Here is a 27,484-nt window from a genome sequence, read left to right on the forward strand (position 1 = left end):
AAAGATTAAAGAAGATAAAAGAAGAGTCAGAGATAACAAATCCACGTCACCATGTCACCTCCACTCGTGGTTAACAGGCAGACCTGGAGATATTGCTCTTCATATCTTTATGCAAACGTCTCGTACTTTAACTGGCTCCGTCAGATATTGGCAAACTGGGAAGCGCAGACCACACTGTGTCTTTGCTGTGGAAGTGAATGTGTCCAATCATCTCCTCTCGGACTCCTGTCCTCAGACCGGAACGAGCAGAGGGGGTGTGGCATGTCTGAGAAAATGACAAATTCTTTACCTTGTGAACAAAATATCTCAAGAACGCCTGAAGGGAATTTATGCTAACTCGGTACAAGTATTCACTTGGATTCACAAATAAACTCAATACAATTTGGTGGTCAAAGGTCAAAGGTCAAGAACACAGTGACCTCACAAAATTCTTTTTGTCTATGTGTTAAGCTTAAAAACACATTAAGAGAATAATTTTCAAATTGGCACAAATGTTCACTTATTGGAATTTCCCTCTGGGGATTAATAAAGTATTTCTGATTCTGATTCTGACTAAACTCACAGATTAATTGATTAAGATGGTCAAAGGTCAGGGTCACATGACTAATACAACATTTTTTGGCCTCTTGAACATGATGTCTCAAGTCTGCCTTTAGGGACATAATTCAAATTCTGACTGGCTGTCACTTGGACTCAAAGATGAACTGATTAGATTTCAAGTCAAAGGTCACGTGACCTAATAAGACTGGAAAAAACATGTATGCAGGCTGAATCAGCTCTGGTTGGTGGAGGCACACAACCACAGTTTGGTATTTTTTAGCTTCAGAGCTGAGAACATATAGAAATAGTTACAACTATAAACTGTTTGCTGTTTGCTCATTCTTATACCTCCATTAATTTGAAGAAAGGACCACAGGGGGCCTGCATAGAGTCACTCAGGGCCCCACAATCTGGGCACGTTTGCTCTGTAAAATGTAAAAGTTTGTTGGGGAACGTTGTTTCCCTCTGAGATAATAAATGATATTTGGAAAGTCCAGTTGGGGAAACAGAGTTAAACACACATCCAAACTCCGCCAGGAGAACAGGGAACAGCCTCAGAAGTTTTCTCTGCTGAGCTCCCTGCTGCAGACAGGACTTGTGTTGCTCAACCGTGCTGAAACTACATGGTGACCAGTTGTGTATCACTCAATGCCCTCCCCAAAACTCAGTGCCATGTGGACCTTCTCCAGTTCTGCAGGCAGTGGGGAGTGCAGGATGCTGGCAGCGAGCAGGACTTTGACATCTCACTTTTGGGAATAGGGAGGTGGCTGCAAGGTTCCAACCAACTTGGGGGAGTGACTCAGATGGAGCGGGGGGGTGCTTTGGGGTTATAACAGCAAACCACCGCCCCCTGCGTTTGGACAACTTTGTGCACGTCCCTCTTTCCCTGTGGTTGAGTCCGAGGCAGGAAGTGCGTCCTTCTCCTCCGCTGCAGTCCGCTTCTGTCGCGTTGTCTGCAGACATGGCACCTGTGCTCCGGCTCTGCGCTGTCATCCTCGCGTCGGTGCTCGTGCACACTGCGACGTCGGCGCACCTCAATGAAACGTAAGTCACCGCGCTGCGCTGCAAAAGTTTGGCATGTGCGTCACGGCTGCGAGACGCCAAGTGCACGCGCCAGGTTAGGGTTCGCGTTAATGCGTGAGAGTCAGCTGCGCGTGATTGGGTTAACAAAAAGTTACAACAAAAGTCAAGTTGTGTTGCGGGTCGTTTTTTTTTTAATGTGTGTGTTTGGAATCCTCAGTAACTTGGCCTCAGGACTCCATTACGCAATGACGAGTAAAGATGGAGCGTGTGTGTGTGTGTGGCAAAGTCCCTCTACCATCCCATCAACTGTCTGCCAGTTATCTGGACAACAGAGAGACAGTGTGTCTGAACTAAAGAGCTCACAGATTCTTGTTGTTCATGATGACTCGTGACCACTTTCTCTGGATATTGATTTCTAATCGTGACTCTAATGTTTTTGTTATAGATCAGATAGAACTCGATTAATCCCACGCTGAGGAAATTCACTGGTTCGAGCAGCAGATAGTCAGAATGAGGCAGATGAAAGTGTGATGTAAAATGTAATAAAATAAAATGCAGAGAATAAAACAAAAAGTAAACACCTATTACTAAAGATGGATTTGTATAAAAGTGTAATTGTGTAAAATGCAGTGTCACAGGAGGATTGCATAAGGATGTCCACTGTATATGAATACGACTATAATATATAAATGTGATTGATAGAGGCTACACATTTACCGTAGCAGCTTATACTTAAAAGCAGTATACGATTCAGTTCAATTACATATAGTATAAAGATATAAATATGTATGTTTGTATATAAGTATAAAATTAAAAGTAGTATCAATATAGCATTATGCACTTGTGTTTATATTTGGTTGAATTTCAGAAAAAGAGGCCTACATGTGGGATGATACCTTTAAGTCATGTGCAACACGAAACTAAAAAGACGTTCCGGCAACAAACAATGATGAATTAAATGTGTCCTTTGTGTCCAAGTCGGACATCAGAAGTGAACTTTTCACCATTGGTCATTTTTGTGCTTTTAAACCTTCAGCAACTGATTTTATCGAAAAACGAGCTGCGAGCAAATGTTTGATTTGCATCCGAATCGATGGGGCAAACAGACATGTGGCAACTTTATGTACATGGAATCGTGTTTCCAGCTCCTTGATTAGTGTTGAGTCATTCTCCTTTTTAGCTCTTTTTTCATTTCCACTGGTTCCAGAGAAAGAAATTAACTTCAGGGTCTTCAACAGAAAAAAATCCTCCTGTATGTTCGCCAGCTAACCTCACCTCTCTCTACCTCCAGTATTTTCGCAGTGACTGTGAGCTCCCGCGTCACAGCAGGTAAACAGGAGACTATGTGTGCCCACATCCACGGCCCCACAGAGCCCGTCTCTCTGACTGTCTCCCTTGACATGGACTCTGGCCGCACCGTCATCCTGGAGGAGGCTGTCAAACAGGACTTTCATCGCTGCTTGAGCTTCCAGGTCTGAGTCAACACATGCACACAGAAAAAAATAAATGTTGTCTAAGGGCGGCAAGGTAGAGTAGAGCACAACAAGAGTCTAAATGTTTTCCACTTGTTAAATGCATTCTTAAGGTTTCCAGGCACAATGATGTTTCCTAATCCCCTAGCCCTCCATTAAAACTAATGGCTCAAATCCTGTGGTCATTATGTACCTAATTATCCAGCCGGCGCCATGACTGAAGCTGTCAACTCCGATGGTGCTCCGTAAATTACTGCTCTGGTTTCTGTCACATCGCTGCTCGCTGTTATGCAACCCACGGGCCTTTCTACATATTGATGCGAAACGATCCACCAACCCCAATTAGCTCTTTGACAATAGCACTTAGTTTCACTTCATTCCCCTTTGATTGGGCCTGGAGCACGACTGGTCTGGAATTTATTTATCTGGAACTAAACAGAGGCTGATTATGTACCTGCATTCCTCTGGGAAATACCCTCTGACCCCCTACTCTCAGTCTCACCACACACACACACACACCTGAAATATTTTGGAAGTAGTTCCAGTTCCTATTATGTAACAGCGGCTCCGTAACTAAGTGAAAACATATGCTGCACAAATATGACTGCACTTTATAATTAACCTTATATAGTGGGAGAGGTACGGTATTGCTCAATATCACAAGAGCCCAGATGGATTTGCTACCAAGTACTTATTCTGTAACATTATAGTTGACAGATGTTTCACTCCAAAGAAAGAAAATGAGGAAAAGCTCAATTCACTACAGAACAAATTGTGCTTCTGCATGAGACGACATTTAAAACTGCACATTTTCTTGTTTGCCACGTTCCTGTCTGAGACTCATGTGTGCCCTCTGGTCCTACAGGTCCCAACTGTGCCCAGGAGAACTGTGGCAAACATCAATGTGACTGTTCAGGGTGAGAGCGCCTCAATGATCAAGACGACCAAAGTTCTCATCGAGCCTCCTGAATTCATCCATATCATCCAGACTGATAAACCCATCTACAAACCCGGACAGACTGGTAGGTGTCTAACGTTATGAATCATCATCAAGAGGCTGGACGCATCAGAATATGATGAGGGCTAGAATCTGTTGTTTATAATCCACGTCTTTCTCAAAAAAAAAAAAAAAAAAATACAATGCAGGTTTCAAGTTGGGTTTTCCCCTTAATTTGTGTAATTGTTTTTGGAGCACGGTTTCCTGTTTTAAACAGAAAGCCTCTCAGTCACGTGTCTCTCTGACAGAGCAGCTAGCACCTAAAGGAAAGTGTACGATTTGTTTCTGTCCATTAGCTTCATTTTCATTGATGGTTATCATTTCCCCCCCCCCCCCCCCCCTTTTCTTTAAAGTCAAGTTCCGAATCGTGTCCATGGATACAAGTTTCATCCCTGTAGCTCGGGTGGTAAGTTTTATTTACTCTCTTCCAAACCGTGTGATACTGTGTGCAATCATTCCAAACAGTGAACTTTGCAGTGTGGTGTGTTTTCCACCGAGCAGTCGGTGAATCTTAGAGTGAGGTCTATTTTGGTTCAGGAGAGTGGGAGGTGAAAGGAAGGCTGTTTGTTGATCTTGAAGACAGCGTGGGTGTGTAGCGCTGTGTGGAGTAGTGTGATAAACATGCTGTCAGAGTTCATTTGGCGCACACTGCATTTGACCCAAACATCTGAGTCAATATGGGCTCAGGGCCTTTTCCGTTAGCGATGAGAGGCTGGAAACATAACTGTGTGCAGTGACTGTGAAATCCATTCAAATGTATCGCATCACGAGGGCTCGTAATAAATCCCATCAGTTAAAAAGGAGATTTCAAATAGTCTGAACGTAAAAGCTGAAATGTTTAGAATCTCAATGATTTTACACACTGAACCACAGCGTCAAACATTATGTACGTGCTTGTTTGGACACTTCATCTAATTCAATATTTAAACGTTTTTCGAAACACCCCCAAATTTGCTAACGGACTAGTTTTATCTCTGTAAAACTTAACTAACTACCAAGTTTTACTTCTGTGAACTAAATGTATGGCCAAACTACTATTATACCACATTATGACAGTGCAAGAAATGCACTATTGTTCATTGATGTTTTGTTGTTTCTGTTTTCTTTCAGTACAAAGTGGTGGAGATCCAGGTGAGTGTTTGCATCAGGAATTGACTCCTGCCAACTGTATAGAATGTAGTTATATATATCGTTGTATTGATATTGATGTATTTTTTCTAAAAACAATCTTCTGCATTATTTGAATGATAACCACATGACAACATTACACCGAGGGGCTTTAATATAACGCAGGTTTGAGCAGCCTTGAATAAATGTGTGTCTCTTTACTGTTTGTAGGATCCCAATTCAAATCGCATTGCCCAGTGGTTGGATAAGCCCATTGTCGGCGGCATCCTTGATCTTTCCCACCCAATGATTCCTGAAGCGGCTCAAGGAACTTACAAGATCACTGCCTCAACGGACAAAGGGGAGCAAAAATCCCACCAATTCGACATCAAGGAATACGGTCTGCTGCAGATACATCCTAACAAATGTCTTACGTTTGTCAAAAAAACAAGTTTGATCTTTGTAATTTATAATATTTTGTTCCCTTTTCGCTTTAGTTTTGCCAAAGTATGAGGTAAAGGTCGAACTGCCCAGTGTCATAAGCATCCTGGATCAAGAGGCAATGCTAAAGATTTGTGGAAAGTGAGTGTCCCACTTGAATAGAACAGATAGAGGTTCACGACGTCACTGATGTTTAGGATGGACGTTATATTTGAGGAGCTGTTTAGTTGAGTCACACTGAAAATGTAGTTCTTACTTTTGTCCTTCAATGTACCGTCAGTGTTGTGGGTGATATGACTTCAAAACAATATCACAATTAAATGAACGATTATTTCATCCCCCCGGGCAGCCACCATACTTAGTTTTCTTTTTTTCTGAAGAGGATAAAAACAATTGTTGCTGTTTCCTGCAGATACACTTATGGGAAACCAGTTCAGGGTTCGGTCAAGGCAGTGCTTTGTAGAAATGCTATTCGGCATTACTGGTTTTCAAGAGCCAAAGCCAAGGATATCTGCAAGACGTATGAGCTGACTGTGAGTATACCAGATGAACATTCACTCTGTAGTCACTGTAATTTATTTTAAAATTTGACTTTCAGAATGTTTTTATGGGATCTTCTTTTATGCCTGTTTTTTTTTTTTAATTATCTTCCAGACGGATAAAAATGGATGTGCCACACAAACTGTAAATGTGGCAGACTTTGCCCCCTACCAGACCACTTACGGGGAAAGTTTCGAGGTGAATGCTGAAATGGAGGAGTATGGCACAGGTAGGTTGACTGGCTGCCAGGAAATGTTCACTGAGTAATGAGCAGCAATTCCTAATGAGCTGATCTCTGTTTATCACCATCCAGGGGTCACTCTCACAGGCAGCGGGCGGACCACTTTCAGCCATTACATCCGAACTGTCACCTTTGAGGATGTACCCGACTCCTACAAACGCGGCATTCCATTTGAAGGAAAGGTAATCTGTCTGGAGAGAATTGTCAGTACATGATATTATATTTCAGTCCAGACTGAAATATCTACTGTCATTCAGGGTCCCCACAGGATGAACCGTGTTGATGATCTTCCTGTTTTGCCAACAAAAAAGTTCGACGTTTCAAAGTTGACCCTCTGAACTTGTTGGTTCAATGTTTCTGACTTGAATGCTGCTTGTGGTTCTTAGTTGTCTCACTCCCAAAGGTATTTGTTTACGCTGGGTTTTTAAGTTTCAACTCCTAGTCAGAAAAAACTTAATATCCCAGAATGCAGTTTACTCATCATTTGGACTTATTGAAGTCTGGTGTTTTTCACCCTGGACCCTATATTAACAAGCTTGGTTGTGTAAATGAGCTGGTACTTACAACAACTTTTGGAATTAGCCGGCACCAGAACCCGCAGCAGTAGCTACAGAAGCGACAATCCACGAAACGTCGCTCACTGCGAAGTCTCACTCTCAACCATGCAGCAGCTTGATGTCCCTCCTCCACTTGTTGCCTCTCATTAAACACTTTCCTTACAGACACGTTTGTAATGTTTTCAGGCTATTAGCAAATATGCAAAATTACAATTTGAGCCTGTAGTGGACATTTGTGATTCACCGTCCACTCTGAAAAATAACAAAAAGTTATTTAGGGTCTTCCCAGGAGGTGAATGCTTGTTTTTGTAACTCAACTATCACAAGCACATCAAACTTTATACTTAACCTCACAACTATTAGACAGGTAAAAATAAAATGGGCTGTAAATCCTCGTGTTCCCCAGAGTTTTGATAACTAACCTGTTCACTTGTCAGCAGTAAGTGAAATAAGATGCATTGTGCATTGATATCAATATTAATAATATATACAGTTAAGACTGACTGATCACTTTGATGCTTATTAGATGAACCATTTCAATTTCAGACACTTTATTCGTGGTCCTCTTCTGCAACTTACAGAACTCTAGCACCGTTCCTTATATGATGTCTTGCACTGTCAAAGTCAGATTGCCATGAATATTTCCGAGCACATTCAAGCTCCGAGAAGTAACGAATCAAATGACCACCTCAGTGACGTCACTGCAAAGTTAGAATCTGTATCCTTGTCTTGATTGTAGATCAAAGTGACCGGTCCAGACAATAAACCTGTCGCCAACGAGCTGGTGTACCTGCTTGCCTCCGCCTCGCAGAACGTCACGCTCACTACAGACAAGAAAGGCATGGCTTCATTTTCTCTGGACACATCTCACTGGGGGGACACAGTGAATCTGCAGGTTGGTTACCGCTCTTCAGTATTTACTCACCTTCATTTACAATCCGCATCAAACTAGAAACTGTCATTGCATCCATTACGTTGAAGGTGGCCCACTCAGCTTTATATTCCAATCGCTCAGGGTTGTTTCGTGTTTGAGATGTTGCGGTTGATAGTGGAGTGTGAATTTGACCCCTTGACCTCTCACTGTTTATGTCAACAGGCAAAGTCTCAAAAGAACAACGACGACGAACCATATTTGTCGAACCAGCGTGGTCCAGAGTACAGGTCGGCCTACCACCATGTCTCACTGTTTTACTCTAAGAGCAGCAGCTTTTTGAAGCTCATGCAGGTCGGAGATAAGATCCCTTGTGACAAGGATGCGACTGTGCGTGCTCAGTACATCATCCAGGGGGAGGAGCTAAACAGTGGCCAGGAAGCGCTTAACTTTTTTTACCTGGTATGTGTCACAGGTCATTATAACATCCGTCTTGCCCTGTGTTGTTTTGTACTAACGTGGTCTATAAAAATAACATCACAGAGACATTTGTGATTCACTGGAAGCTCTGTTGATGACATCCGTCATGTTGTGAGATCACTTAGATTAACTTATACAGTAGAAAATGGATACAGTGATCAACCATTTATATGGATCAGAAAGCTTGGGACAGAATCCAGAATCTAAACATATCAAATAATCCACTTACAGTGTTCATGTTGTCTGTTATATTTATTCTCTGTTAGTAATTTACTGCTCCTCTCTGCGTCTCTATCATTTGTGCAAACTGCTGAACTGAATCGAGCTAAACTGAGTGCTTGCCATCTCCTCTGGCTCTCCATACACTGACTGAGTTAACTGTTGTTATTATAATTAAAGAAATTAATGTTTAAGCAGAGAGAGAGAATTTTGACCCGGAACAAACGTGATCACGATAAGCAGTTTCCACTGTATTAGATAATCTTAATATTTAGTTAACCAATAATTAAACCCAGTCCTCGTGGCTACATGCCGATGGCTCAGTGTCTAATAGAAGTTTTGCGGAGAAGAAGCAGATGTATTTCTTTCTGATTCCTGAAATCTGTCTTTCATTTCTTTCTTTTCTCTTTCTTTGTAGGTGATGTCCAAAGGAGGAATTGTTCAGCATGGCCAAGTCCCAGTGGCGGTTAAAGCAGGAACTGGTACAAAGAAAACGTGTTATTAAGCACGAGCCTAGTGATATTCTACATTCAACAAAGCTCATGAAAGTCTTTACAAAGGCTGCACCCACATAACTACATTTTAGTTTTAGAACACATGCTACGTGATTTGCCTGGTGTCCGCACTACTCCATCGTTTTAGAGCTGTTAAAACGGAGAAGGGCGGGGTAATTCACTGAATTTCAATTACAGCTCTCAACGATCATTAAACAATTATTATCCTGTGTTCCGTTTTGCAATAAAGCTCTACTGTTCACACAGGCAGCGTTTCTGCTGCGCGTCCTCGAAGAAAAGTCAGGCTCAGGACACTACAGCACTACAGGACAGAAGCACGTTATAGGTCCTGTATCTTTGTACTGTGCTGTATTACCCTGCAGCGAGTCCTCCCTCCTCACACTCCCGCTGACCTGTGCTCACTTTACAGTTTTCGGTTAAGACGTAGCCTTTGCTGTGCAAGTGATTTCAAAAACAGATTACGCCCAGACGTATCCTCTTTCTGTCTTAGTGTGAAGCGGTTGAGGTTAACCGCAAGTGTGGGTTTTTTGCTTTGGGCCAACCTTGCAACTTATTAGCTGCATATAATATTTCATTAGGGCAAACAAGAAACATGTAATTTGTGTTAGTGATAGTTCTGTCATGTTTCTTTGTCTCTTTGTGTTTCATGCTTTAGTCAACAAAGGGGAGTTGTCCATATCACTCCAGCAGGTGGTAAACCTGGCACCGTTTGCCCAGGTGGTAGTTTACACTGTGATGCCCAGTGGAGAAGCTGTGGCCGACAGCCAGGACTTCCCCATTCAGCTCTGCCTCAACAACAAGGTTGCTTATGAAATGAATCCATAGAAGAAAAAAAAAAAACATGATTATTTTTATACACAATTTGAGGCTTGACTAGAGCGAAGACATAAACATCATCTAATTTGCTCCCAAACTAAGTCGACTGCACCTTGTCTGCCGTCTAGGTGGTTCTCAAGTTCTCGTCCATCCAGAGTCTTCCAGCGGAGAAGACCACACTTAGTCTCCAGGCTCACCCAGGCTCCGTGTGTTCTGTGAGGGCCATCGACCAGAGTGTCCTCCTGCTTAAGCGACAGCAGGAACTCTCCATCAGCTACGTATGTTAACATCTTATCCTGTGCCAAAAACGTTATGTGGTGTTTGTATTGTACATTACATAAACCCTTGGTTTTAGAGAGAAGTGAAAGAAGTGATTCATGAAACTGAGGTTGCGAGTGTTTTCAGTATTATCACTGTGTGGACCTCCCATCATTCAGTGTGCGGACATACCATCATCAACACTGGCGTTTTTGTGCAGGTGTACAAACAGCTGCCTTTACAGAAGATATCAGGATACGTGTATGAGGTTGATGACCAGGAGCCATATCCCTGCCTTGTTCTCTCCGCACCTCGTCGAGCGTCACGCTCAACCTTCTATCAACCTGAACAGATGAACGACGTCTACAGCATCTTTAAAGTAGAATTTTGGATAATTTTGTTTGGAACGGGCTAAAGGAGATATTGACATAGATCAGTGATATCTGGGCTATTTCTCTATCTCCATTAGTTTAGTCAACAATATTGTTTCTTTACACTTTTTATTCTAATTCTCTATCTACCTCTGACTCTAACTCTTTTTCTCTCAGTCTCTATTTACCTCCCTTTCCTTCTCTCTTCTATCTTTATTGTATCGTTTTATCTCTGGCTCCTTGTGACTCTTATCTCTTTTTAGTTTTCCTCTAGCTGTTTATATCTAGCTTAATTAAAAACTGTTTACATGAGGTATAGCATCTGGGTCCACCACTAGTGATCAAATACTATACTATACTTGACGTCTGTCCTTTGGTTTTCTCAACACTCTGTCTCTCCTTCTAGGAAATTGGAATCAAAATTGTGACCAACTCCGATGTGAAAAAACCTGTTGACTGCGACGCGAGATATGACGTATTATATGACGCTGTAGACAATGGTACGATTTATATTATGCCACTATTGTCCACTTGCCGCTCACTCTCAGAAAAAGAATCTTGCCATTTTACTATAAAGTATATTTAACAGTGATGGCATCCCTCCCCTTCACACCTGAAGTTCATCTAGAAGGAACTGGAAAGGCAAAGGAGACTATTAGAACACACTTCCCTGAGACCTGGATCTGGGAGCTGGTTTTAGTTGGGTAAGTTGTGTAATTACTGTTTTTGTGTTGTTTTTTTTTATCCATGTATCCCTAGACGCCCTAGACTTTCCTGTCCCCATGGCCTTCAACATGATGCCACAGAATACAGGTGTTGTGCTGAAAGATAAAGAAGAACACAAGAAGGAAACCGTCAGGACATTCTTCCCTGAAACCTGGATCTGGGACCTAGTTACTGTGGGGTAATAATCATCAAGAAACCATCAAGAGATTATACCATTTGTTTCGTTGACTCTGTTATTACTTTTTTTAAATGTTCATTACAGTTTTCTAGAGGCCCTGAAGTAAATGTTAAGTCCAGATTGCTTTATAGATGCAACATCACATATTTCCCCATGTGAAACTAATCTAAACTATGAAGCTAAGAAGAAAAAAAACAAATACACACGTCTCTTCCGTGTGCAATAGCCAAAAGACATGTTGGTGCTGCATAGGAGCCCATCACTCGCAGTAATTGGCAAAACAGTTTTTCATTGTCATCAAATGTTAATGTATTAAATGTTTGTGTCACCACTGTTTCCATGTTTTAGCAACATAATGCGCCATGAGGTCCTCTGTTTTTAGCCACTGTAGCAATGTGTGTGTTTGAGGGTTTGGCACTTTTCTAAATATCATGACAGTTCACATATTCATGGCTAGTAACAGATTCCTCAGGGCTATGAGGATTGTTATGTTTGTTTTAAAACCACTCGTCCAACTCATTCACTTATTCTCTGAAATACCATATAGTGAATATATCGATAATTAGTGGTTGTGGATCGTGATAGTGGTGGTAGATTTGCTACGGACATCCACAATCCTGATGACTTTGTTGAGCCTCTTTGTTTTGATGCTACCATTCCATCAAAATTCCAGTTTACCCAAGACTTCGATTAACGATCAAATATTTACAAAACTATCCGCCTCATCTGTATTTTGTGCTTATTAGCAAAGAGTGGCATGCTAATGCAGGTTGCCACTGTCAGCATATTGGAATGTAGCTCAAGCACAGCTTCACAGTCTTGCCACCAAAGCTGGAGACTCCTGCTTGTTGGCTTGTTTAACAAGGAAGACACGAGTCATAGGTGCGTCCTAATGTAACTACATACATTACAATGATGTTTACTCAGCAGTCCTGTCTCCTCAGAGGATGGAGCTTTCCAAAACTAACTGTCTCACCACGCTTTTCTGTAAACTGACATGAAATTTGAAACATGAACACATTCATGTGTCCAGTAATCAGACTTTTTGGGAAACACGATGCTGCTAGAAGTTGTTGATATGTTAACACACTTGTCTGTTTGTGCAGTGACAGTGGTTCAGTGAATGTGGAGAAGACCGTCCCTGACACCATCACTAAGTGGGCAGCCGGAGCATTCTGCGTCTCCTCTGTCGGCTTCGGCGTGGCGCCCAGCATCGGACTGACGGCCTTCCAGCCATTCTTTGTCAGTCTCACCTTGCCCTACTCTGTCATCAGAGGGGAGGTCTTTACACTCAAAGCCACGGTCTTCAACTATCTCTCCAAATGCATTATGGTAATTATTTGAATGACAATGATGGATGGAATGACTTTCAGTTAGTTTCAAGTATGTAATACATATACTGTATTGAGGCTGTCAGCTCGTCAGGGTTTACAGAAATAAATCAATACATTCTTTATATTTAATCTACCTTGTCTCCTATATACACGCCTTTGTAATATCGTTATTTCTGAGTTGTGATGTCTTGTCTTTGTGTCTGCAGGTGAAGGTAACACTGGCTGAATCTAACCAGTACACTCTCAGAAACTGTGATGGCTGCCAGTACACTGTGTGTCTGTGCGGAGAGGAGAGCAGGACCTTCTCATGGATTGTTACTCCCACCGACCTTGGTATGGATGTTTTATTATATTTTGATTATTGTAATTATATTATATCTGTTGTGCTTTATTACAAACTATATATGCTATATAGTTCTTCATGTTCGATGCCGCACAAGGAGCTTGCACTGTTTGAAGGAAACGTCTTTGGGAAAACAAAACATGAATATTATGTAAATTATTATTATTCACAGTTAGATTATTTATTACAATTTATATATGTAGAAAAATCATGCGGCCATTTCATTTCGGTATCAAAATGAATTGAAATACTTAGTTCAATACATTAATACACGATAATATGGGTTTAACTTTAAAAACCATCAGTGGTGGAAAGTTATACTACTTGCTGTTCAGAGTAAAATATGTCATTTTATGCTCAGCTATGCTTATTTAATTTATTTAATAACTTATTTAAAGTTACTGGTCACTTGACAAGTTGAATAGTTTGCTCAGAACTTTGGGAGGCCAGTAAAAAGAAATCGGGTCAGTAAAAAATAAAAGTATGAGTAGTATTTCGAGCAAAAGCGTAGTCGGACCTTGTTTTGATGATAGTTAGAGGCTGTGATAAGACGATTGACAGAGAAATGGTGAATGAAACAAATTCGCCTACACAGCTCACTGATGCCCTGATCCCCCAGGAGACCATCCCCCAACTCTCAGGAGCATGTCCACACGTTGTTGGTAGTTTATACAGTCATGTGGAGGACACACACACACACACACACACACACCCACACACCCACACACACACACAAACTCCTGAGTCACATTATGAGTTGCCGTGATGAAATTCACACAAGTTGGATCAGTCTGTGATTTCATTTTTTTTTTTTTTTACTCGATTGATTCTCGGTGTGGTTTTGGATCCAGCCCGTTACATCATTCTGTTCTCAACAATTACACAATTCATCAGTAAAGATTTTCAACATGAATAATTCGTTTATGAAGATCTGATGTGTGATTTAAGTGTTCCCTTAATTTTTTTAGAGCAGTGTACTTTCGGTGATGAAGATAAAACAGAACAAGCTAATTAATCCCTGTTAAAGGCGCTGACAGCTGTTGTGTCTGCACTGCTGGAAGCAAAGACAGCCGTCTGTCGTCGTTACGCTGCCTGGGCTGAAGGCAGAGCGTTTCCATCAGCCTCCATCAGCCAGGATGGAGATGAAGCTCTTGTGAATGCCAAATTGCACTCCTCTAACTCGCCCTTAGAGGAATGCTGACAATCACTTGTACTAACAAGTCAGGTAGTATCTCTGACGAAACACTCAGAAACCTCTCCCTCGGGGGGTGATCTGTACTTGTCCTCTGTGTGAAGGATTGTGGGCTGTGAGGGGAAGGAGGAGGGGTGTGGGAGATGGAGCCGTATGGGAGAGAGGCAGCATAATAAGGCAACAAATGGGGATTAATGAGGGCAAATAAGATAGGAAGCAGGGGGAGGAAGTACAACACGGAGAGGAGGGATGGAGGAAGAGTGTGGATAATGAGCTGGATTGAAAAGCAGATGGGAAGTGATTTTTGCCTCTGTGTGCAAAATGTGACTGTGACAGGGCAAGGGAGCCATAACCAATCCAAGGCTTTCAGAATAAGAGCATGTTTGTTTGTGTGTGTGCACACAGGTCAGGTGAAACTGAAGGTGAGCGCTGAGGCCCTGAAGACCGACACACTGTGTGGCAACGAGGTGACCACCGTCCCCGACATGGGCCAAATCGACACAGTGGTCCGCACCCTGCTGGTGGAGGTCAGTCCCGACGTGACACTCGTATAAGGGTTACCGATCGAACCGCGGTTCTCTGAGGTTGATAATAACAACCAGAAACACTGAGTTAAGCCTGATATCATGTGCGTGCGTGTTTGCACTAACATCTTGATTCCTTGTATCTCCAATAGGCTGAAGGAACACCACAGATGCTCAGTCACAACGCTCTCCTCTGCCCTGCAGGTGAGCGTTCACAGACAAGCAGCTGTCTGAGAGCCTCCAGGCAGGCGGCCATGTTGACCGCCTCGCTCAGAGAGCCTGACAGATGGATGTTTAAAGCTCATTCTTATCTGGAGACCTGTGTTCGTCTGGGTCAAAGTTCTCACAGTTGTTTGCTTGTTGTCTTTACACTGATGCATTGACATTTAGCTCATGATTTGTATTCACCAAAAAAATGTGTTGGGTGGTGGTGGTGTTGTTTCTTGACATATCATTTAATTTCAGAATAAGATGAATGAATATATATATAATGAAATGTAACTGGTTGTCATGTGTTGTGTTTTCTCTGTTGCCAGAGGGACCAGTGGAGAAGAAAGTCTCTCTTCTGCTGCCTGAGATGTTTGTGGCTGGATCAGCCAGGGCCTCCGTCTCTGTACTGGGTTAGCACCATCAAGATTTTAACTCTTTTGCTCTCTGCAATCATGACTCAGTAGAGCATTCCTCTGTTTGCAAGTTGAAATCATCTTCCTTCCTATCTTTTGCTTCTGCAGGTGATCTGATGGGCCGGGCCATGAAGAACCTGGACAAGCTGCTGGCGATGCCGTACGGCTGCGGGGAGCAGAACATGGTGCTGTTTGCCCCCAACATCTTCATACTCAACTACCTGCAAAGCACCGGTCAGCTGACCCAGGAGATTCGTGACAAGGCGACACGCTTCCTGGAGAGCGGTGAGTCGTTAGGACCGCCTCTAAAGTCCGTGATGGCGTGTTTCTGTCCCACACAGGTTGGACCTGATGATATCATGACAGCTGTCTGAAAACAAAGAACAGAGAAACAAGAGATGGACTTACATACTATTAAAAAAGATGGATGTTTTTTTCCCTCCACTTAATTCAAGAGCCTGGTCTTTCTCTTTGTGAGCAGGAGTTACTGATTTCATGTTCAGATCTTGTACTGCTTTAACTCAAAACCCTGCGCTGACACTCAAATATGCCCTGCTTGTGCTCAGATTTCCTCCTCTCCAGCTTCAGCCCTTCCCCCAGAACTGTAAAGATACTTCACTGATAAACATCTGGCCGACCACAGTCTTTCTGTGTTCAGTTTGCATGTTGTCCCCGTGTCTGCATGGATTTACTCCCACAGTCCAAACACAGAGTTATCTCTGGATGTCGGCCCTGTGATGTGTTCGTGACCTCAACCCGCCTCTTGCCCAATGTCAACTGGGATTGGCTCCAGCTCCCCAGAGCGACCCTGAAAGGAAATGGATGAATGGACTAATAAACATGAGAATAACACTGAAGGAATCGATTCATTCCTCAGATACCGTCGTGGTCTTAATCCCACAAGTGTCCACTTTCTATCAGCTCTCTCTCACTTATATACCAGTTCTCCAAGGCTCTGGTCATCTTTCGCAGGTCGACCCCCTGACGTGGGGTTAACCCAGGTCACTGTGCTGCTGGACGGGTTGTCAGTTGCACCACCTCTCATTGAAAACAGTTTGAATCGTCTGGTCTGCATATTGCTGTCTGTCATTATCTGAGTATTTAACCTTTTTTAAGCTTCAACAAGTAAATGCACGACTGATGCATTCAGTGAAGTGACTTCATTCAATTGGGACTGTGAATGAGCAGTTTAATGCTAAAGGTCTTGAAGGAGCATTATGATGTAAATTTGACTGTGTGTGTCTCTGTGTGTGTCTCTGTGTGTGTGTGTGTGTCGTAGGGTATCAGAGAGAGCTCACCTACAAGCACGATGACGGCTCGTACAGCGCCTTCGGGAAGAGCGATGAGTCCGGGAACACCTGGTCAGTAGCAATGCACGCACACACACTTCAGTATCACGAACTAGTAGATGCTGCTCAGGAAACGAGCACGAGACAAAGAGATTGTGTGTTTGACTTAAACAAATGAATGTGGAGCAGCAGTTTCTCTAAACCTGACAATATTTAACTTGTATGTCGATATTAAACATTTTACACCAGTGACAAAATGTGTGTCACACTACATTTTATATTATTGTGATTTACCAACACTTAAAACTGCACACAGATTTTAGAGGCTTTTCATTTTGTCATACATTTTTGGTCGTTTTTGAATCAGTATTTCTAGTTTCTACATTTTAGTTGAGATTAAATAATTATTTAGATATAAGTGTAAACTGAGAAGGAAGCACTTATCTTAGACCTGACCTGTTTTTTTTTTTTTTACGTCATAAAATTACCACAATAAAGAATTAATTCTTGAAAAAAAATAAAAAACCTTTATTTAGAGCTTTGCTGATGAACAGAACGTTTTCAGCTCAAATCTCACACTTCATTTGATGAGAAAATAGAAAATGACAAGTTGAAACGGTGGGAGTTAGACACACACACACACACACACACACACACACACACACACACACACACAGTGTCCTCTTTGCTGTTTGGCACCAGCAACCACTCTAATAATTTTACTTTCTGAGGAACATGCCAGAACATATTAATATTTTCATGTAATGGGCTTACAGCACGGAGCCTGCGGGGATTTAACAAACCCTCTGCTGTTTTGAAAGGGTGCTGGGCAGTTTGGCAGTTGGTGTGTGTGTGGGTGTGTGTTTGTGATTAGGAGAAACTAGGGCTCTCACTTGTTCGGTTACATTAGAATCCCATCTGGATATTTGATGAAAATCGCTGCATGCAGTGATGTAGTACTTTGAAACTTTTATTAACGTGTGAGGAAATAAATTGACGTGTGTTGTTTCTGTATTGATGCTTTCAGACTTGCACTGAACTCCGCAGATTCTCCGCACTTTCTCCACAGTTGCTCTTAGTATCGTGTGTTGTAAAGAAAATCACGAGATCTCCGCAGCAGAACTAAAACGTTACCTCCTGCCTCTGGCTGCTGCACCTCCCCCTCACCTGGATAATGCGGGGGAGCTGTTGCTGTTGTGAACGCGTCTGTGCAGAGGACGCTCCCCCTGCTTTGTGCATGCAAACAAAAACTGCAGATAAAGTCCAGACCCATTTCTCTGGATTTTATCTGCAGGTCACGTCCAGAAACGGATTACGTAACATGAAAGAGTTGCTCTGCTGTTTCCCTCTCTGCCACTGGCGTGGGCGGAGCAGGTGACTGAATATTTTCCTCCTCGTACATTCATCACGGTCACACATTTGTGAAAATGTCTGGAACTTGTCATCTTGGATCTAAATGAAAATGATTTAGCGGCAGCGGTGCATATTAGCTGTTGGTTGTGATTGGCCCAGAGGACGGATGGAAATCTGAACGAGAGCATCTGCAAGAGTGAATGAGTTTGAGCTCGCTGACGGGTGTGGATTCCAGCTACATCCACCACGTGAAAGATGTGATGGCTACTGTTGAATGTTTAGAAAGTGATAAAGCGACAGTGTTAGTTTTGTGCAGCTACCTTCACATAGTCTGTCTGTGGAACAGATAGAAAGCACAGTGTTAGTTTTGTTGCTGCAATGCTTAATGTCGAGCTGAATTACAAAACGTTTGTATATTAAGTGTATTAAGTGTGTTTATGTGTGTTCGATCTTCCAGGCTGACCTCTTTTGTGATGAAGTCCTTCGGTGGGGCGAGACCGTACATTTTTGTGGATCTCAAACACATATCTCAAGCGAGGAGGTGGCTGGAATCTCACCAGCAACCTGATGGCTGCATCCGATCCGTCGGAAAGCTCTTGCACAACGGCATGAAGGTAAATGAGCTGAGATCTATGATATGTTTCATATTCCTGCACTGGTGAATCTGTCCTGTAAAATAAAAATCACAAGTAGCTCAGTGTGAGGATTCGTTGGAGCCGTGGACGTTTGCAGAGACTGGAGATTGCCCTGGGCCTGAAGGGCAACACACACACACACACACACATTAAGGGTTTCCAAGTGGGGGGCAGGTATCTGTCTTCAATTTGTTATGAAAATCTTTTTGTCAGCCGAGTACTGAGGATTATTATTGCGTGTAAACGTTAAACGGTATCACTGTGATGAGCAGGAGAGTCGACACACTCTCTCCTCGTGTCCTAATTACATCATAAATCTTGTTTTAATGAGTGAACCATCACTTGGTGTCCAACAGGATACGAGATGAGCTGTTCTGCTCTTACGCACAAGAAAAGAACTTCAGAATGACATCCAAGTCTTTTCTGATAAATTTTGGCTCAGTGGCAATTAAGACGCTGGTGACAACTTCAAATGGTGTTTGGACGAGAAGAAGGACGAGTGTTTCATCGTCGTGTTTATTGCTCAGGTTTTAAAATCCCCGAAGTGACCTCAACATAACTAATGTCTGATGCTACAAACAGAGGAAGTGACGCCCCGGTGGCTTGTGGGATAAAAACATCAGCCTCGAACTGTTTGAATCCAGACACGTGTCTGCTGTAATGAAAAAATAATTCTTATGTGGGGAGAACTGCAGTAAATGTGTAAGGCAGTTCAAAAAAGATTTTATACAGGACTAGTTTCTTAAACATTGTGAGACGTTTTTTTAAATTTTTCATTGTTTTCCCAGGAAATGATTCCTGGATCTTGATTTATAAAAAAGATAGTGAAGTGATATCCGAGTGTGCAGCTTGATTTTGACTCCTCCTTCCACGCTCCTGTGTTTTCCTGAAGGGAGGAGTGAGCGATGACGTGTCCCTGACGGCTTACATCACCGCCGCCATGCTGGAGCTGGACGTCAACGTCACGGTGAGTCTCAGCTTTCCATGTTCAGGCTCGGTTGACCTCTCGCTGCTGGAGCCTATTTTAAATCTGATGAAATATTTATTTAAAATCATCTTCAAAAATTACATTTTTAAAACTGCCTGTGCCGGGAGCCACTATTTATGTTCATTAAATGAGTTATTAATTCATCATGTTGAAGATATATTTGTAGACAGGAAGTTAAACTGAGGAGCATTGAATCACACGCTGCCTTGTAGAGATGTTAATATCTAAATCTCTCTATTCTATTCCTGTGATATGGTCATTTACTTACTTTTCAGCTTCCTATAGCTAAAAATTCTGCTGTGTACAGTTCCCTCCGCTCTGTGATTCATGGGTTAAATCCACAGGTGAAGGTGAAGGTGTTGTCGAGAGTTCCTCAACATCAGAGAGCTGTTAAATAAATAAATGAATATTCAGAAACTAGCTGACTGGTAGATCTGTTTTATGATGTCTGATATTAATTCAACTCGGCCTCATCTTTACCTTTGCTCGCTCTTTCACAGGATCCCTTCATGCAGAAGTGTCTGAGCTGCCTGAAAGGAGCCGTGGCCGTTCAGATGGACAACCTGTACACCACCGCCCTGCTGTCGTACACCTTCTCTCTGGCTGGAGACCAGGACACGAGGAGCAAACTCATCACGTACCTGCACCAGAAGTCCAGCTCACAGGGTAACGCAGTGAAACCACCAGCAACACGTGCACTTCTGCTTTTTCAGTTTTTTAAAATTTTATATGATCTGTGGAAACAATTACTCCAGTCCTCTGTGAATCTGAGATATTAAGAGAATCTCTGTAAGAGTTTAGAGATAATCTGCGGGCAGTGGACCTACATGAACACAGGAACCTGCTAATGGATGATTCTTCCGTGGTGACTGACAGGCGGCACCCGTCACTGGGTCAGAGCCGGGGCCTCAGACAAAGGCCTGGACTCCCTGGAGGTGGAGATGACCTCCTACGTGCTGCTGGCTCTGCTCTCAGGTCCCAGAATGCCTGACTTCGGGTTGGAATACTCCTCTAGCATCGTCCGCTGGCTCGCTCAGCAGCAGAACCCATATGGCGGCTTCGCTTCCACGCAGGTAGGACAGATGACACACAACACTGGTGGTTTATGGGGAAACTCTTCAACCTCAATTGACTCTAAAAACACATTTACCCTTCTTCTGCTCCTCAGGACACGGTGGTGGCCCTTCAGGCGCTGTCTAAGTACGGAGCTGCCACCTACAGCGAGGAGGGCAGCACAGCAGTGAAGGTGACATCATTAGGAGGCCTGAGCAAAGAGTTCACGGTGGATCAGAGCAACAGGCTGCTGCTGCAGGAGGAGAAGCTGGAGGAGATCCCTGGAGAGTACACAGTCAAAGCCCAGGGACAGAGCTGCGTGCTGGCACAGGTACAGAAGCGAAGGGTGCGATGTAGGGGAAATTAAAAAGTAAAATGATGGGGTGGTAGAGCTCGTACCACTAACAAGGCTGAGTCCTGCAGTGACCTGGGTGTGCATGTCATCACTCCTGCTACCGGAGCCCACAGTGGCTCCCGAACCATTTACTGGCTTCAGCAGAGCAACTCCGGACATTCACCCTCTACTCAGTGGAAGTTTGAATTGAAAAGTGCCGGGGCCTCGGACAGTGAAGGTTGTCAGTCATTGTGTTCACTGTGAAATGTGTGTGTGTGTGCACAGATCTCCATGCATTACAACATCCCCCCTCCCCCGGACTTCTCCGCCTTCAACATCTCCAGTGCCACCATGGCCAAGTGTAACACCAGCAGACCCCAGCTCATCCTCTTTGTGCATGTCAGGTACGTGTTTTTATTCAAAGTTTACCAGATCTCACTGGTCGATCTACAAAGTGGTTTTCTGCAAATTTCGTATTTTCTTTTTGAGCCTCTTTCACCTCAAAATGACCGACAGCTCCACCTCAGTCAGCTGTGACCCACATGTGAGATCTTTTGTCCACGAACACGTGCTGAGACAACAAACCCATAAAAAACACGATAACTTCAGCTCTTAGTTCAGAGGGTCCTTTCTTACAGAGCTATTTTTATATCGACATGAACCTGCTGAAATTAAAGCTGCCAATAGTTACTTTCATGTAGTATAAATGTTTTTATTTCAAATTGTATATGCTGTAGCACAGAGCTAGAAGACAAAGAAAACCCTGATTATATTTTGTGTGTGTGTGTGTGTGTGTGTGTGTTTGCAGGTACCAGGGCAGGAGAGAGGAAACCAACATGGTGATCATCAACATCAAGCTGTTGTCTGGATACCTCCTGGATAAGAGCTCCTTGGATCTGGTGAGTCCTTCAACTGAAGCAGGAGTTTAAACACTGAACCCGTTTGTGTTGATGAGAAAACTCATCAGTGTCTTTGCTGCTGCAGCTGAAGCGCGACCGCTCAGTGAAGCGCGTGGACGTGGAGGAGGGATACATCAACATCTACCTGGATGGGGTAGGAAGCTGTGTGTGTGTGTTTGTACAGCTGCCTTTGTGGGGACCGGTTTCAACCTACGTAGTGAGGACATTTTGGCCTGTCCTCACTTTATGACCCCCCCTCCCCCTCCTTTAATGGAGTGTTCGGGGGTCAGACTTGGATTGAGGGTGTTAAGAGTAAGACACTTAGTTTGGATGGTTAGGGTAAGGGGCTGGTCCTCACTAAGACAGCTGTACAAACGTGTGTGAGAGGTGTGTTCTGTAGTATTAGTATCAGTGATCAGGTACATTTTCGTTGTATATTTTCATATTTGAGGTTGTAAAATAGAATTTCATCAGCGGCCTGTTGTGTGTGTGTGTGTGTGTGCAGCTGAAGAAGGACGAGTCAAAGATACACAGTGTGACTCTGGAGCAGGATATACATGTGAGGAACCTGAAGCCAGCTGTGGTCAAAGTCTACGATTACTACCAGACAAGTAAGAACCTCTTCACCATCACTTTCTCTTCATTCCATCTGACGGATCAGTTTTCTTCCGTTTTCAGACACGTCCCACCCCTCGCGCTTCTTTCTTCGCAGGCTTCTCAATCTGCTCTTTCCCGTCGCTCACTGTAGAACTCGTGTGCTTCTCATGATTGGTTTTTCTTTGCATCTGCAGGTGACGAGGCGGTTACTGACTACACATCCCCCTGTGCAGAGAGTAAGTCCAGAAAGTAGATTTCTCACAGGGACATTCTCTTTTACTCGTTGTACTGCTTATTTTTAGTCCTCATGAACCCCTTGAGAGAAGATCTTCAAATTTGGCACAAACGTTCAGTTGGACTCAAGAATGAATGATTAGATTGAGGCGGTAAAAAGATCGGTGACAAAGTCCACAGTGTTGTTCTTGTGATAGTTTCTGTGAATGCAGATATAACGTGTGCGTAGTTTAAATGTGAATGTTTTCTCTGCAGGTGACAGCGTCAACCAGCTGTGAAACCTCCACCTGGAACCCTCCGCTCCGTCCTGACGGGTGCTCTGTCAGAGGAAGTGTTAGAGAAAGAAACCTCTAGATGTTTATTTTTCTCTTTCTCCTTTTAAACATTTTTTAGCTTTTTCAATACGTGAATCCAACTCTTAGTGTAATTTTAGGAAAACATTTAAACTTTTTTTTGTTTTTGTTTTTGCCTTTTGTTCTACTTCCTGGGACACAGTCGGCTCGTCCACTCAGTAGTGACTGCTTCTCTCTCCTCAACACTGGAACCTTTATTATAACTTACTGATTTCAAGAAAAGCAAGACAACAACTCTGTAACAGCTTTGTTTTTTTTAATAGATTTGATAAAATCCATATTATTCATACCTGAACGTGACGCATGAGACCTACAGGGTACCAAGAACACAGTATGGTCCGAGTAGTGTGTATGTGTGTGTGTATGCAACAGGAACTACTTTCTAGAAAACAAAAGTACAGTCACATGAGTGCTAGGTGAGTTATTCTGTGTTCTGCTGTAGCAGTAATAAAAAAAGGTAGATTGATACATTACTACCATACAATTTTAAAATGTAACTGACTGACAATAAAATTTCTAAAATGACAAAAATAAGTAAAAATTGTACTTGTTTTCATACAATACTGTTTCATTTCAATAGTAAGATCATTTTTTATGATTCAGGCATCTTCTACAGTATATTTAGATTCCTTTCTTTTCGACATATATAACAACAGTAATGTATATACCATCTACCATCAACAGACATGATTTAACAGCCTTGCCAGTGTTGAATAGTTTGGTTTGCACATGTTAAAAAGGCAAGGGGGACATAATATATTAAGGTCTTTTCACTTGTCTTCTACTTCAAGTTGTAGAAGTAAACACGTCACTACCTCAGGCACCACAATCATAAATTATCATCACTGTACCGACACATGAAACACAACAAAGGTTCCACATGCTCCGTTAATCACAGCGTCAGGTCTGTCCTCTGCTTCGACGCAGCAGAAAACAGCGTCCGGGATTCACAACGTCACCACAGTTACAGTCTGTTAAAGCTGCAAAGATTCTTTATCTGTCCTCGTGCACGCAGGCCTCCGCTCACAGTGGGGGTTCAAAGCAGGAAGTGAAGTTTTTCAGAGTTTGGTTCGAGTCAGAGTGATTTATTGATGGTGGTATTTAATAATGCGGCAGTAAATTAAAGTAGATCACTTGTTTTTTTTTTAGGTAAGTAAGCCTGGTATTCAGTTTGAAACCAAAGATCTAGTTTCTACTTGAAATAATATTCTCTATTTTCTGAGTATGGTTCTTTTTCCACAATCCACATTCCAGCTGGTTAAGTTGCAGGAACAGGAGATTTCAGACTTTCAGTCTTTGGTTTGGGTGAAGAGAACGAAACACTACACGTCTTTCATCAGATCCTGTTTGACTGGTGAATGCCCACATCTTTCAAACCACCGAGTTCGGAGCAGATTAGAAATGTGTCGTCTCCGAGATAAAGTTGAGATGACGTTGATAACAAGGCAGATTTATCACGACGACTCCTGGCTCCTCCTTAGACTGGGGCATTTAAAAACACATTTTGTGTATTCAGGTTGTTATTTTTTAAATGAATGTTGATCCCCAGTGTGATCAGGGCCTCTGATACTCCGCCTGTAATGATGCTACAGGTAGACGTCCCCATTATAAAGACATTAATCTCATGATATCTGTCCACGCGTCATCACAGCTCCGAAACTCATTTCAATGCCTTTAAATGAGCGCAGCCTCCCAGTGAGGCTGTGCTGGACTCAGACACAACATCAGTAACAACACGTAGTCAAGGCACAGTTCTGAATTGCAACAGTCCGTATTGTTAATCGTGTGCGGTCCTGTGTGAGCGTGGTCTCTGTAGCGCCCTCTAGGGGTTGTTGCTTTAGGCTGGCAGTGATAATGGCAGCTTCTCGGCTGTGTGGTCGCATTATCAAGTTAGCGAAAGGCTACTTGGAAAACAGTCAAGCTTCTATTAGTTTGTTTGTGTGCACACGTGGACGTGCAGTTTGCACCTGGAGGTGGCGACATGATGGCGTCATACAGACACAATGAGAAACTCCTGTTCAACGTGTTCACAAAGAATGTGGCGGCTATGGTTTCACCAATATACAGTTTTTCTATGGGAGTCGACCTCGGCTGATTCCTCCTTGTGATGATTCGCCACTTTTTTAATTCATGGTTAAATATTGTAATTATTTTGATTTTAAGAACGATGGAAAATCTCCAGTTGAAGTCTCACAGCAGTTTCAGGTTTTGGATAACACGCTCATTTTCTTTCTTTAGAATAAGATATTAATAACGCTCTCGTGTGAGTGTAGGTTAAATATGGTGCTATGGAAAATGGCCGATTCGCTTTAGCTCAGCTTAAAATGGAAAATGTGGAAAAACTTAATCTGGCTCCGTCCAAATATTCAAATATTTCCAAGTAAGGCAAGCTAATGTTTTAGGGCCAGTCTTTATCATATGCTAAGCTAATCGTCTAGTGCATCTAGAACACAAATGAGCGCAATGCATTTGCTTTAATGCTAAAATCGGCACAGGCTTTTATCAAACTCCATATTGGGAAAAACCATAGCATGAACTCCTGAGCTGTAGTCGGTCCAAGTCTAACAAAATGGCTCCAATTACTTTGTTGTATGTGAAATAACACAAAAGGGAGTGACGCTCTCTATACCTTCATTATAGCTGAACTTGATTTAGTGTTAATCTGCAGGAAGCAGTGCTTCACTGCGTCGCTGGACTCGTGGATCGTCTCCGGCTGACTGAATGGTTTCTATCATAATTTATAGATTTGTACAACATTTTGAATTACGATTCTTTCAAATATATTTTTAAAACGCTTCCGACCCATGACGATCCTTTCAAACTCTTTTCTGTCTAAACTCAGCAATGTCGTGATGGAACAAACAAAACATTGGCATTATGTCATTTGGCAATTTTTTCAAAAAGTAAAAAAAAAGAAGAGTAAAACGAAACAAATCATACAAAAGGTTCAACAAACAGTAACTACAAGATCTCCATTTGGCAATATAGAAAGGCTTTTGAAAATTCTCTGACAGGTATACATTTTGGTTTATATACAATTGTGTGTGTGTGTGTCCTTCAAGGGCTCCCTTTTTAAATCCAAACAGAACGACATAGAAAATGTTGAGGTGAACATCTACATGGTAAAATCAAACTGTGAGATTCAAAATGAGTAACAAACAAGGCGCTGTGTCTCCTGTGGGCCTGTAGAGTCTGTCCCTGCCGAAACTATTTGCTCGTCACCTGCACTCTGACCGCCGCGTCGCGTGTCTCTCAGTTCATGAACTGTGTGTATCCCTCGGCTCCTGTGACGATAACGTCCATCCAGATCCTCATGGCCTCCGCTGAGGGGGCCACCATGTAGTAGAGCCGGTCGTGGGTCTTCACGCAGAAGGTCAGCGAGGTGTTGGGGCTCTGAAGGAGAGAAAAGAAAAGAAAAACTAGATGAGACGTCCAGTCCCACTGCTGCGTTCACTAACAAACTCCGAGCCAGTCACCATAGAAACTATTCAGACCCTTTACTTTTTTATTTATTGTGTTGAGGAGATAATTCTTCATAGATAATATAAAAAGGAAATTCTGGTATTTTTTACTTTTACCAGTTTCCGCTGGCAGCCGTGAAAGTTTACACGTGCCGTGTGATCTTACGGGGTCTAACTGCGACAGTTCACGAAGCGTCCATTAAAAGTGCTTCTCTGCACCAAGACTGTTGTGGTTGTTTTTTATGAGTACCATTTTTTTTTACACACCGAAATTGATTTAATAATAATTAAATTATATATAATATATAATTAACAATTGAAGATTTAAATAAAACACTGTCCCTTTTAGCAAATGTACAATAGGAACTAAAACGTGTTTTTTTAAGGAGCTGTATAATTTCTGGTTAATATATATTTTTTAAATGTATAAAAAAAAAAGGGTTTCCTTCAAATTAGCTGGTGTTTTGTTTGTGTGCATCAGACTTTCACATCACTTTCTCTTAGTTATATGACACTGGGAGTGACAAGCAAAACCAAAGCTCCGAAGCAGATCCATCACACACACACACACACACACACACACACACACACACACACACACACACACAATGAACTGTTCTTAAAAACTTAGTGAGGATATTTTCCTCTGTTACAGTAAAATGATATGAATAAGAAAGCTCCTCTCTTTAAACCACTCCACTGGGTCACACTGGGATCACTGACAGACAGAGAGGGATCAAACAGGATTAGCAACCCACAAACACAAATGATTCAAACCAGTGCACTTTGTGCTCATTTCCTTTTTGCTTTAGTTTCTGGTCACCGTGCGTCGTCACCTCCTATTCTCTAACGACCACAGATGGATTGTACACACAGGGTTCAGTGGGGTTACACGGCTGAACAGAGAGCGAGGATACATA

At 42.5% G+C, this 27,484-nt stretch overlaps 2 protein-coding genes across 35 annotated transcripts in view; one reads left to right on the forward strand and one right to left on the reverse strand.

Moving 5' to 3' along the window:
- The first annotated feature begins 1,239 nt into the window (after positions 1-1,239).
- Positions 1,240-23,644, forward strand: LOC109634497 (alpha-2-macroglobulin). Of its 3 annotated transcripts, none has more exons than XM_020094995.2 (36): positions 1,240-1,584; positions 2,855-3,035; positions 3,901-4,057; positions 4,386-4,438; positions 5,143-5,163; positions 5,371-5,539; positions 5,637-5,721; positions 5,993-6,113; positions 6,235-6,349; positions 6,434-6,543; positions 7,658-7,813; positions 8,015-8,251; positions 8,907-8,970; positions 9,659-9,804; positions 9,948-10,097; positions 10,298-10,456; positions 10,855-10,948; positions 11,038-11,152; positions 12,459-12,684; positions 12,893-13,019; positions 14,627-14,748; positions 14,898-14,949; positions 15,282-15,365; positions 15,477-15,653; positions 16,648-16,729; positions 18,468-18,624; positions 19,538-19,612; positions 20,134-20,299; positions 20,510-20,706; positions 20,802-21,017; positions 21,306-21,424; positions 21,829-21,919; positions 22,005-22,073; positions 22,425-22,530; positions 22,711-22,752; positions 23,006-23,644. In XM_020094995.2, exons 1-36 carry the CDS (start codon positions 1,502-1,504, stop codon positions 23,026-23,028), a joined length of 4,347 nt encoding a protein of 1,448 aa, XP_019950554.2. In that variant the 5' UTR covers positions 1,240-1,501; the 3' UTR covers positions 23,029-23,644. The 3 variants fall into 3 exon arrangements, with proteins under 3 accessions (XP_019950554.2, XP_019950553.2, XP_019950555.2); XM_020094994.2 differs by lacking the exon at positions 11,038-11,152 and adding an exon at positions 11,208-11,352 and having other exon boundaries at positions 1,385-1,584; XM_020094996.2 differs by having other exon boundaries at positions 1,388-1,584; positions 11,068-11,152.
- The window catches only part of phldb1b (pleckstrin homology-like domain, family B, member 1b), a 90,879-nt gene continuing 86,737 nt past the window's right edge, over positions 23,343-27,484 (reverse strand). For all 32 annotated transcript variants that reach the window (XM_020094991.2, XM_069534993.1, XM_069534988.1 and 29 more), the window contains one exon: positions 23,343-26,496. In XM_020094991.2, coding sequence (XP_019950550.2) covers positions 26,356-26,496 — 141 coding nt within the window. In that variant the 3' untranslated portion in view covers positions 23,343-26,355. The remainder of the gene's footprint in view (positions 26,497-27,484) is intronic.

The sequence above is a fragment of the Paralichthys olivaceus genome, chromosome 11 (genome assembly GCF_024713975.1).
Source record: "Paralichthys olivaceus isolate ysfri-2021 chromosome 11, ASM2471397v2, whole genome shotgun sequence".
Lineage (NCBI taxonomy): Eukaryota > Metazoa > Chordata > Actinopteri > Pleuronectiformes > Paralichthyidae > Paralichthys > Paralichthys olivaceus.